At 42.2% G+C, this 12,741-nt stretch overlaps 1 protein-coding gene across 4 annotated transcripts; it reads left to right on the forward strand.

The window, feature by feature from the left end:
* Positions 1-212: 212 nt before the first annotated feature.
* Positions 213-9,660, forward strand: LOC6614932 (dual specificity protein phosphatase 3). Of its 4 annotated transcripts, none has more exons than XM_032725231.1 (7): positions 213-378; positions 531-758; positions 5,826-5,885; positions 7,170-7,339; positions 7,400-7,528; positions 7,929-8,053; positions 8,552-9,660. In XM_032725231.1, the coding sequence occupies exons 2-7, from the start codon at positions 741-743 to the stop codon at positions 8,755-8,757; spliced, it is 708 nt and encodes a 235-aa protein (XP_032581122.1). In that variant the 5' UTR covers positions 213-378; positions 531-740; the 3' UTR covers positions 8,758-9,660. The 4 variants fall into 4 exon arrangements, with proteins under 4 accessions (XP_032581122.1, XP_032581124.1, XP_032581123.1 ...); XM_032725232.1 differs by having other exon boundaries at positions 214-378; positions 7,956-8,053; XM_032725233.1 differs by lacking the exon at positions 5,826-5,885.
* Positions 9,661-12,741: the final 3,081 nt, after the last annotated feature.

Genomic DNA, 12,741 nt, shown 5'->3' on the forward strand with positions numbered 1-12,741 from the left:
GAAGAGTTGTGAGTTGTGATTATTTGTTTGTTCTTCCGCTATTGTGCACTGATTTCGGTGAGTGTAGTGAGCGCATTGCCACGTGCGGAGCGTGCAAAGCTTCAGCTCGAAAGAGAGCCGAGCGGCGAGCTTTGTGGCGGCGCCTACGTCACAGGGCTGCTTTTAGGGGGCGGGCGAGCTTTCGGCGCCTAGAAAACAACCCCAAAGCGGCACCGCGAATCAGTCGCAAAAAAGTGCCCGTCGCCAGAACGCTGAAAAAACAGCAAACAATTGAGATAAATAAATAGACTCGAGATAGGAATAGTGACAGAGTGACAAGAAGCAGCCAAAAGCGAGAGCTGCCACAAAAATCGAATTTTTTAAGGCAAAAACATCAAGGTAGTTAACAATTGCATTTTTTTTTAAGTGAGAAAGTGTGTGTTTGTGGCCGAGTGTGTGTGTGTGTGTCTGGCTGGCAGAATCTTCTTGCTCTTATTCGTTGTTTGCACTTTGATCCTAATACTTGTCACTATTTACTCGAATCAATCAAGGAATTCGCCGAGAGGATAACGAAAGCGCTGCACCGCAAAAGCGACCCCCTCCATCAGTCCATCAATCCATCAGTCCATCCAGCCAACTATCCCCATCCACAAAATCCAGATATCCGCGAATCCAGGAGCCAACGGTGACGAAAGCAGCAGGGGCAGGACTCGCACACAACCGAAACAACACAACAAACCCAAAACACACACTCCACAAAGATGTCATGGAGATATGCGGTAAGCAAAAGGACAATGGGGAAGCGGGGAAGGTGGGAAGGTAGGGTTGAAGAAAAATACAGGAAAAGTGGGCGGATAAGGTTAGTAATAATGTGTACAGAGCACTGAGGGAAAATCTAGGCATAAGAAAAAAAATGCCTTATTTAATGAATATTTGAATAAGGCACGAAATCCCAGGACAGAATACGGAAATAATATTAGCGCCTGTGGTGCGCTTCGTCACTACGTAGACTGCCGTTCACGGCGATAAGTGGGCAACTAGACTATCTATTTTGTAAATATTTTTAAATTTCTGTATTTAGTTTAAATAGATCCATATTAAGTTGGAGCTATCTTATGTAAAACAAAGAACTTAATATGAAGTGTTTTTGCTCAGTGTAATGAGTGGATGGGGGCGTGGCGCGGGCTGCTTTGTCAAGTACCGCGTGGCAGACTTTTCGACGCTGACTTCGGGCATCTGTCAAAAACAGCTGATGACGATGTCGCGTTGGCGAGTGATGATGATGACCTTGACTTGCCTCAATCTTTGGCCATGTCTTCCTTCCTCTCGCTCCGCTGACCCAATTTGCCCACCCCAGGCAAGCCACTAACCGCCCAACCACCCACCATTTCACCTATAACCCACAAAGAACAACGACACAAAAAATCAGGGCAAGAAAATAGAATTTGTTCTATTTTCTGTGGGACAAAGGCCTTGGCACATGTGTGCACCATCTACCACCCACCACCCACCGCCCATTTGATGGCCTCCAAATGCAAATGCAAAGTTCAAGTGCCTTTCCAAGGCGTGGCAGCGCACCACCCAACCAACCAAGCACTTAACCACCCAACCACCCGAAAATCCCCACCAAACTATTCCCAACATGTGGGTCGTTAAATAACCATCTTTGCCTGTGGCTTTTATCAGGCGATTATCCTGGCATTAACTCGCTTTTGGCGCCTACTTTTTTGGGTCACCACTGCACGGTGCGCCGGGTCACCATGTCCTTGGTATTGCTGTGCGCAGGGTAAAGGTTTCCCAGAATTAAGGCTGCCCATTTGTAACTAAAACTACACCTTTGGTTTCTTAACACAACACTTAGAGTATTCTTGTATGCATATGAATGCATATTTACTTCTTAAGGGATTCTTACTGCACAACTTCCGACTGGTACAAAATCGAACCTAAAGTGTTTCATTAAACGGAGACCCCTCGTTCTAATTAAAAAAAAACTCCAGCCACAAGAGCTACCCACTGGGCATTAGCATTAGACTAACCGAATTAGTGACGCTGCACTGGATTTGATTGACCCAAAAAAAAAGCGCGGATCGCTGGTAATAGGCTTTGGGCCTTTGTGGGCTGGCTAAAGAAGATTACTCATACGCCGCGTGGACCAATTAACTTGATTATAAAACGCAAAACAAAGTGGACCAAAAGGCAGGAACAGCAGAAGCAGAACCCAGTGAATTTGAGGCCATCCAAATCGAATGCGAAAACTTAATGAATTCAGAGGCAGTGAAGCGCGTTAAGTTCCTGCCCGCTCTTCCTCCATTTCAAATAAACGGTGGCTCGAAATTAATTGCCCGGCTTCCGTGTAATGGCCATTGTGAAGAGCTGTAAAGTCTATATAGATATATATATATATATATATGTATATATAGATCTATGGCAGCCACTCTGAGCCACAGAGCTTAGCTAAAATGTCAATGTCATCGCCGTTTTCCGCTGCCAGTGCTGCTGGCTCAGTGTCAAGCCCATCGGGAGCGCTAATTGAACAATCGATAGAGCAGTGTTTAGGCCCACATATTGTGTGTAGTGTAGGTAAATACTATATATAGACGCTTTGTGCCGATTGTGGGCGTGTCGCATCGCAGCTGTTGCGCCTGATTGAGCAGAAAGCGAAAGGCAAGCGCTTCGAGCAGCACTGAGAAAAAGTCGGCTCAGTAACAGTTTTACAACACTTAAAATGCGAGCCATGATCTGTGGCTGTAATTTCAATATGTTTATACTATTTAAATATATTTTTTCATACTAAAGTTAATCGGTGTAGTACCACACAGTTAATACAGTTAATTTCCGAGCAATATCTGCCCAGTTTTTCTCTCTCTGTACCAGCTGCGGCAGAAGCTGAAGTTAATGGCGGCGACTTGAAAGCGTTTCCCCATTTGGACCGAGCTAGAAACCCACCCAAAACGGGGGAATGCGTTTTTCCAAGCTCAAGGTCGATCGGCGATCTGTGGTTGGCCTTCGGAAATGGGAGAGATATTCGTATAGATATGGGGGAAAATGGGAGATACACCAAATACTGGGTGATATCATATAAATTCAATATACTTCCTTATTAATAATTTTAAAATTAACAACTGTATGGGAATATATTTTATACACTTCCTTGGTATGCTTGGTATTTATATATAGATAGTTTTGAAATTTAGATAGAATACAAAACTAAATAAAATCTGCTTTTTTTATTGTTGCTATTTAATTTCAAGCATCCTTCCCTTTTCGTACAATTCTTTTATTAATAATTTCATGGGCTTAATCGGTTAGTGGCGATCCTTAACCCTCTGAAGCCCATCTCATTTGCATGGCAGATGCATAAATTTTGTGGATTGCCTCCTGGATGGGCGACAGCTTTTTGATGGGCAACTCGGGGAATGTGCTAATACTATATACTATTTACTATAACTATACGTAAATCATTCGCAAGCCATAAACGTGGCCGCCTTAAAAGGCAAATTAAACAGGGAATGAATTGCGCATTTAATTGAAATTTAGTTTTGCAATGTGGCAAATCGTTTTGGCTTCGTTTCGTTGATTCGCCCGACAGCCAATGTTGGGAAATCGAGGGAGGAATGTCTCTTTCAGTTTTTTTTTCATAATTATCTGGGGTATTTTGTTTACATTTTTCTTCCTTCTGAGTGGGGTGATGGGGGGGGATGTTGGTTCGTTGACTGTTTAATCAATAACAAAAAAAGTTACTGCAGAACACTGGCTTGCATGTCAATGCGATTTGCATTTGTCGAGTGGCCTAAAACTATGCAGATTATGCAGATGCAAGTATATAGATGAATGCGCAGACAGATTTTTATATATATATACACATGTGTCATATCTATATCTATATATGCACGGATTTATCAATGCCATTGGCCAGACGAAAAAAGCTATGTAAATTCCTTGTTTTTTTCTTCGTTTTTCGTTTTGGTCGAAAATTAATTGTTGCTCTTCATTTTGGTTTGCGTTAATTTCCAACATTCGCTGCCGAGCATTTTCACACTTGAAAATTGAATTTGTTTTTCATCTCGATCGCGTATTTCTATTTCTGGGAATTTCTCCGCTCAAGGCCGAGCAAGTAAATAGCGAATAAATTACAAAAAACTTTTCATAAATATATATGCATGGAAAATGTCCGCAGATGGAGGAGAATAATTAGCATGAGGTTGAACAATTTATTGAAAAGCAACAAATTTATATTGAATTTTAATTTGAATGAAATAGTTAATGACTAATATATATCCTTGGAAGTAGCAATCAAACCTAAGGCAATCCTATTAAAAAAATAAGTGAAAGGCTGACCGCATAATTTCCCCTCACGTCCTTCCTCTTAGTTAGTTTAGTTTATTTAGCTGATTGCTTTGTCTAGCCGCCATCCCTTCATCCCTTCATCCCTCCACCACACCCATCCTGCCTTCGTGCCCCACTTTGTGGCACAGTGGCATTGTTCTTGCATTTTCCATTTAGTTTGCTGCACTTCCTGCCGTCGCAGAAGGCAATCGGATCCAAAGGCGAGAACTGTGTCAGGCCCAGAGGTCAAGCAGTTGCCCAACTGTTGCCACCTGCCACCTGCAAGCCGCAACATGTGGAGCGGATGTGGGTCAATCGCTGGCTTTTGGCTGGCTGGCTGACTTGACCCAACCAGCGGTGCCAAAGGACATCAATCTCAATCCCAATACCAATACCAAGCGCAATCGCAACGAGATTATGGCATAGCCTTCTCCATTGAGAACTAGTTCATAGAGAGATTGTATTTAGATTATGATGCAGTGCTCTAGAAAATTAATGGGTAAGGGAAATAGCTTATTCCTTTTAAAGTCGAATTTGAGGTACGACCATCGAAGTGCCCAATTTCAATAAAGAACAGTGGAAAGTGGGAAAAGTTACAAGTGGCCCCTCGTAGTTTCCACACCCGCCAAACACACCTCTCAGGTATTTTGGCCCCTTGGCTGTCGACGGTTTTTTTCAAAGCGGCTATAATAAGATACGAACGCTTTCAAAGTTGCCAATAAATTGAGATTCACTCGCACGAATCGCTCAGCTGGGCGAGGGGTGACGGGCAAGGGGGTACAATATCGAAGCGGGAATGGAAGTGCTATATATCTGACTATATCCGTGCATGTATGCTGGCGATTAGTTGGGGCACCGCTCCGACATTCAATCATGCCAGTGTTTTTCACTCGCTTTTCGATTTTGTTGCGCCCTCGTATCTGGCATTTCGCCTCTCGCCGTTTTCCCCCCTTTTTGGATTTGTCGTGTCCAGCTAATTGTCTTGTCATGCGGGCCTCACAAATGGATATATATATATATATATATATATAGTATATGTGGCACAGTGGGGGGAGTGGGGCTACTTGGCCGGGGGCGTGGGATGAGTCACAGACAACAAATTCGTTGCTGGGTTCCACTTGCTCCATTAGACATTTTCTCTGCCGTTCGGTTCGGGTTTTTCATCGTACATCTGTGAGTAATTTTGTTTCTATCAAGTATTTTTAGATGCAAATCGTTGGGCGCGTGGGTGGGAGCGCAATTTTCTTGGCAAGGGGGACAAGGTCAAGGCGCAGCTTCACACTCACCTGAGGAAAAGCTCTATTGCTCTGCCTCTATTTCCGTTTTCACCTGATGCATAGAATGCTTGGGATATATTTAGGTTGTTTTGCAGATACTTTCCGTATTGTGTTACGCTTTGGAAAGAAAGACTTCATCGAATGTCATCATAATTTCGCCATTTCTCTATATTTTTTTTAGTTATTTTCTAACTTTTGTCACTATTTTATTCTCCCTGTGATTTATTTAACTTACTATTTCAGCTTCTCACAGACAGATACAGCAGCAGTATCGGCGATAGATATAGTCCCCACTATTATCAGGTTTGTCCCCACCTCCGGAAAAGTATCTTTGCATGCGCTTTTTTTTTTTTTGAGTGTGAAACCCAAATTGTGCTGTCTGAAATGCAGAAGTTTGCTCAGTAATTGTGCGTCTCTAATCTCTGCTGTTGTGTGATTTTCTCGATTTCCGCCACTAACCCAAGTTGAAGACTAATTTTCGCTTACTTCTGGTGCCGCAGCACATAACACTCGTATCTGGCGGATATATGGGCCACGGCGAGAATAATGCTATAAATAATGTCCACATCTTGTGCGCCTTTCATCAACAGATTTAGAACAATTAACCCACACACACCTTGCGCAGGCAAGAATCTCAATCGCTGACTATATATATAAGTATAAATATAAATTTAAATATAAAGATGTATTTGCCGAGAGCTATATGCCACAGAGATCAGTCACAATAGATAAGCGTCAAAATGTTAAAGAACTCTGGCGACAGATGCTTTAAATTTATATATCATATACCTCATACCATATGATTTTCTCTCTTGATCCCGCCAATGTTTTTCGCTTATTTTCAATTTCAGGGTCGCATGCCGCGACAAAAAGCAAAAGTTTCCGAAACGTGAACACCAATGCCCCTTGAACCCTTCCCCCGATTCGCAGATGATGGTATTATGACAACTCAGACAGTCGATAGCCAACAAAATGGTCTCGAATAGGGAAAACAAAATGTATAAAACATCGCAAAAGGCAAGACAAAGTTTTCACTTTCTGTCCCTGAAATTGTCAGACGACAAACGGCATATAAATGGTATATATACATTTGTATCTGAGGAATCCTCCGATTCCACCTCCCTCAATCCGTCTGATTTGTCATCTTTTGTAACCAAATGGCGACCTTCGCCTTTGCCATAAATCTGCAAGGCGAGGCATTTTATTTCCCGGTTTTTTGGCAATTGTCGCCAGGACAATGATGTCATGTGGAATGGCAGGGGGGAATCCTTAGAAGCCGGCCAAAAATTTCCACGAAATCTAATTACCGAAGGATTTTTTAGTATTGCTAAATGGATTCTGAAGGCCAAAGTTTTACTGCTTTTCTTGAGGTCTTACAATCAAATTAACTGATATTAGGATTGTGATTATCTAAATATTTTATACCAATCTATGGATCTTAGCGGAGTTCAGCTAAATGCGGAAACTAATAGCTTAATCATGTACTAAAACTTGATCCACTTGTGTTTCGTTCGATGTGTGTGCCATTTGAATTGAGTTCATTGATTATATGTATTAACCACATATATATTCTCGATCGCCTTGCAGTCGCCCAGCCGCCTGGAGACCTCCGAACAGACCACAGGCCGCCAGCTGCAGCGTGTCCTGCACTACTCGATGGCTCCTAGCCGGGCTCTTCCAGGACTAAGACGCGCCGAGTGCGCCATCCACGACGTTGACTGTGATGAGGTCTACCCGGGCATCTACATTGGTGATGCGTAAGTTGTCTAGCCAGTTGGATGCCAATCCCCTAACGACATTCTCCCTGAATTCCACAGTGCGGCGGCCAAGAACAAAACGTATCTGAGATTGATGGGCATCACCCACGTGCTGAACGCGGCCGAGGGATGTCGGTATGGTCAGGTGGACACTGGACACAGCTACTACCGGGATATGCCCAGCATCAGGTTAGTCCAACGTTCCGGAGTGGCATCCTCGATCGCCCACTTGCTGCTGAACCGACAAGAGGCAACAACATGAACAATCGAAAGGAATGCAAATTTGCCCCAACTTTCGCTCAAAATTTGTTCATATTTTGTTTTGAATCGCACACAGTTTTGATTTCGATTCGATTCTGCACACCCGCACATTTCAAAATTTCTTTCAAAAACTATTCCTGTTTTTCTTTCTCTTTTTTATCTTTTCTCCACCCTCGTCAATACCATATTTGTGCCACACTTCATAATCATTGTATTGCACCAAAAACATCACCATCACCATTATCCATTATCACCTCGATTTTGGCTCAACTTTGTTGTTGCTGTTTGTTGTGTGTACTGCGTGTGTGTTTGTTTGTTTGTGCAATAGACGCAGCCATAAGGATTGTGTTTTTAGGTACATGGGCTTCCCCATGGTCGATGCCCCAACGACAGACATCTCGCGCTACTTCTACGTGGCCTCCAAGTTCATCGACAGCGCCATCAGCAGCGGCGGTAAGTGACGGGGTAATGGGTCCAGGGTAAGCAGAGCAAATGAATGTTATCAGTGGAATATTAGATTCAATCTTAAATCTCATGGGAGCACTTGTGTTTTCGTCTATGGTGACCCAAACCTTTCCAGTTGAGTGTCACTACGATCTCGAAATGTTTGAGATCCATTGAACGATTGTTGGAAAAAGGATGTTAATGTTTTTAAACAATGTAACTCCTTTAAAGACTTAACTAATAACAATGTTAAGTGGAGGAAAAGGTTGTGACTCGGCTAAGTTACATTTGGTGACCTCAATATGCCGTAAGGTGACCAAGATCTTCTCTCTATGGTAAGTAGCATCTAAATACTTGTTCGTTCTATAAATCAGATAAAATCAAATCAGAAGAAAGCCAAACATAGCTATATCCACTGTATCCAGTTAATGCGAGCTTACTATGGATCCTTCACCAGATTGATATTACCTATAAGACTCTCCACTAATCCCACTTCTCCTTACGCAGGCAAGATCCTGGTCCACTGCCTGGTGGGCATGTCGCGATCGGCCACCTGTGTGCTGGCCTACCTGATGATCTGCCGGAAGATGTCGGCGGTGGACGCGATACGCACGGTGCGGATGAGGCGCGATATCCGGCCGAATGACGGATTCCTGCAGCAACTGGCCGACTTGGACATGGAGCTCAAGCGCAAGAACCTGTATCCCTACTAGTAGGCATAGTTTTGTGGGACTTGACGGGGAGCCTGAGAGACAACCAAAGATCCAGGGAGAGAGTAAACGGGGGGCAATGACATGGATCTTGTAGGGGATCCGGCAACTAACCAAATGAAAAATGATAAAGAAAAAAGATTATAATTATGAAATGAAAATCGAAAAATGAAAAATGAAAAATCGCTGTTCTAAACAAAAATGGAAGCCTACAAAGCTAACGACTTATAATGGTAACTTGGTCTTCTGATATATATAAACTGTTCATCCCCAAAACTGTATAATCGCGGCATACCCATATTGTAGGACTAATACGAGTACGAGTATATAGATATACACAACCAGCCAGAAGGGAATCAAGTTATCTCCACTCTCACTCGAACACTTAGAGACCTAGATTGGTAGAGCCACGATCGAAGCAATATGAGGCGATCAACCTATATACCTTGCCTATACCTAGACGTACAGATTTATATACATGTATTCCGGACCCACATCTATGCGAATTTTTTCCAAGGCTCTCATCTGTATCCGTGTTAACGTTCTGTTTCATCCCATACACCAATACCCAACCCTATAGCGAGCCCAAGTCCTACATGTGTAAGAAGAGCTGAAACTAGATCATGAACAATGTTTGCGGACACAAACGTAACCAGATGCATATATACTGATATATAACTGTGTAACGGATATACAAGCATGCGTTATATACACCTATACCATATATATATATACTATATACACAATGTAATAAAACCAAATTCATATTTTCTAGAACATGTACCATGTTTAAGAGCAGACGAAACAAATAACTAAACCAAATCAAATGAGCAGAACAAGTAACTAAAACTAAAAGTAAACTTAAGGAGTGATTAATAATAAAAAACCAAAACAAGAACAAAGTCATTGAGAATTTTTAAGTTCACAAACATATATGGATTAAAGGAATGGAATATATATACATTGAAGAATCTTGCCTCAAATCTTAATGATAGTTTTTTGTAGATTTCGAAAGCGGAAAACTGCTCCAGTTCTTAAATCACATAGAGCCCTTGGTGAAGTGTGAAGGAAATTGAATTCGATTTCCCCAGTTCCCACCCTTTCGCAATCCCAATTCCAATCCCAGTCCCATCCGAGTTGATGGTGTTGTGGGGTCTCGGACATTAGCTGCGCCTGCTAACTGCCTGGAAACACCTGCAGAGGCATCTTCTTATCGAGGTTCTGGACTCACCAGGCTCACCTCGGCGCGTAATTAAAACAGATGATATTGGCTACCTGGAACTGGGGCTGCTGCTAACCGCATAGTTGACCCTAATTTGGAACTATCAATAACTGAGGCGAACTGACCCAAAACACAGGAGAACCACAGCACCTAGAAGAATCCAGAATCCAACGAGGCCACCACAAAGATTTCGATCGTGCGCACAGTCAAAACAATAAAATTAATGTCTCCGCTCGGGTTCACGAGGTTCACGGGGCTCACGGGGTTTACGGGGTTCACGGCTAGGTCGGGATCAGCGGGTGCCACTTAAGTGGTCCCGAAATGGAATTCCTCTAAGCCCTAAACAGGTAGCAGTTGTTAAAAGTCGTTGAACAACAAATGCAACAACAACAGAACACCGTATTCGGGCTACAAACTCTTCTGCCAGCCATGAGATCCCAAAACAGACTGTTTAGAGTGCACAAATGTCGGTTGGACTCGTATGCATACTAGGCTGATGGAACTCGACTTTGGATGATACGATATCTAGGAAAATTGGTATGCGGGGTGCTAATACATTAAAATGTGTTATAAATAGTAAATCAAAGCACTGTGTGTGGTAGTCACTATTATGTATCACGAACTTGGTGTTGGGCTATCTAAGGAAATTAAAAACTTGTCACTAGCCCAAATGAACTTAAGAATATTCAGAGATACTCCATGACCAACTTTAATAATATGCCATAATGTAAATGAAAGTTGGTATGACTATATATGTACTTAAAGCTACAAATTGTAGGTGTAGTGCATTTCTCATTCGTATAGGAGCTTACACACCGGTTGTTTGCTTGATCAGGTCAAATGGCAAAAGAGACGATGTCCAGCGGCGTTGTTGGTATCTTCGACTGGCTTCTCGGGAATGTCCATCGCTAAACTAGTTTCTCGGTTTCCCAGGCCTCGACCTAAGCTGCTAGAAATCATTTTTCAAAGCCCACACTTAAGACCCGCACTTCATGGAACGGAACAGCTGGCCCCTCGAGCTCGCGATATGGACTATAGACCATACACAACCATGGCCACATCCCCATCCACTCATCCTCGTCCATGTCCCTGACACATGCTCGGGATACGGAATCGAGGAGTGGGTAAATAGATGAGGACTCTATGCACATGAAACAATTATTATTATTAATAAGTTAGTTTTGTTCTATACCACGTGCCACCTCTCCAGCTTGCTTCGTCCTTCGAATTACGCTATAAGATTAAGCATGAAAAATGTTACGAATTTTCCTCTCGCATAATTAATCTTCATCTGGCGCTATGTTTGCCTCTCCATGTGGGGAATGGGGCGGGGCTGGGATCGGGGGGAGGATTTTACATGCGAAAGAGTTAAATAATTATAAGTACACACACTACTCACACGGGGTGTGGATGGCAACCCTTCGGTACACAGAACACAATAAGTATTTACTTAAATTTGACAATAAAGATGCACACTGTTCAAAAATTTGAGCAGACAAAATGGCGGCCCCAATTAAAGTTCATATTTAAATAAGAGGCATGCAGGGGCTTAAAAATTAAAATAAATAGCATGCACATTGCATTTCTCCTCGTGTATTTGCCACTATGCTCCCCTTCGAATTGTCCTTTTAAGCTCTACAAATAGTTGATGGCCCAGCAGCTGTGTCCTGGCGAATCAGGAGCAGATAGATTGCCATGTTGAGTCCAGGTTTCCGTTGGCACAGGGGGAATTACCTTGTTACTGGTTTGTTTGAGCACCTGTAATTGTTTACGGAACCTGCATGTGTGTTGTAATGTTATTTATATCCGTGCCAGCGCAGATATCCTTCGGATTGAATTCCACTATGGCTGTTTAATATTTCAATATTTAAAATACTTTTTTTCCCTTTTTTATTCGAACCCTGCAACGGTGAAAGTTATATTTTTGCTTTTACCTAATAAACAGATCGAAGACTAACCCACTTTTTATTTACGCAATGAAGCATTGTCTTTTTAAAGCCTTTTCAATCATATTAAACAAAATGCCTGCTGAAAGGTATAAAAAACTAGTGACGATCGCACCTTAAATATATTCAATAGTTCTGATATAAAATTACGCGGTGGAAATTTGGCTTTACACTCAAGAAAATAAATACACCCTTTAAAGTATCCTCATTGGGATATATGGAAATATTACGGTATCCTCCAAAAACCATGAATAAATGAACTAATTAAAATGATTAATATTATAAAAATATAAATCTTAAATTCAAAAGTACGAAACTGACTGCGAGAGGAAAGCTGTAGCCATACATCTAACTTCACATCTCCCTCATAATTTTTTAAGGTTCCACCTGGATGATCGTTCTCGAGGATAGCAAAGTCCAACGTAAATACTTGGGAATTGTGTAAATGTTAGCTGCTATCCAAAAATCCATACATTTTGCACTTTCTTAAACGGATCTGCAATGTTTTCACAAAGGCGAACATTGCAAGAACATCCTGTCGCCACTTGGTCATCCATTTCGCGGAGCATACTCCCTTGGAGGCATCCAATCCCCTACGATCCTCCGTTCCCTTGAGATGGTGACAGTTCTCCTCGGACACTTGCAATTTAAGCTAGAATTTAAAAGTTTATGCTTGATGTCAGAGAGCACAGACACACGATTCGTTTCCTTTCGAGATAAGTTGAATAAACAGTGCAAATCTCTATGCTTAACCCGATAGCTCACAGAATCTGGGTAAAAAAAAAGGAAATGAAATTTTACAATAGGTGCGCATCGTCA

This window comes from Drosophila sechellia, chromosome X (genome assembly GCF_004382195.2).
Source record: "Drosophila sechellia strain sech25 chromosome X, ASM438219v1, whole genome shotgun sequence".
Lineage (NCBI taxonomy): Eukaryota > Metazoa > Arthropoda > Insecta > Diptera > Drosophilidae > Drosophila > Drosophila sechellia.

Coding starts and splice junctions, on each gene's coding strand:
- LOC6614932 (XM_032725231.1), top strand. Junction 5,886..7,169: donor ATAGTCCCCACTATTATCAG/GTTTGTCCCCAC, acceptor ATCGCCTTGCAG/TCGCCCAGCCGCCTGGAGAC. Junction 7,340..7,399: donor GGCATCTACATTGGTGATGC/GTAAGTTGTCTA, acceptor TGAATTCCACAG/TGCGGCGGCCAAGAACAAAA.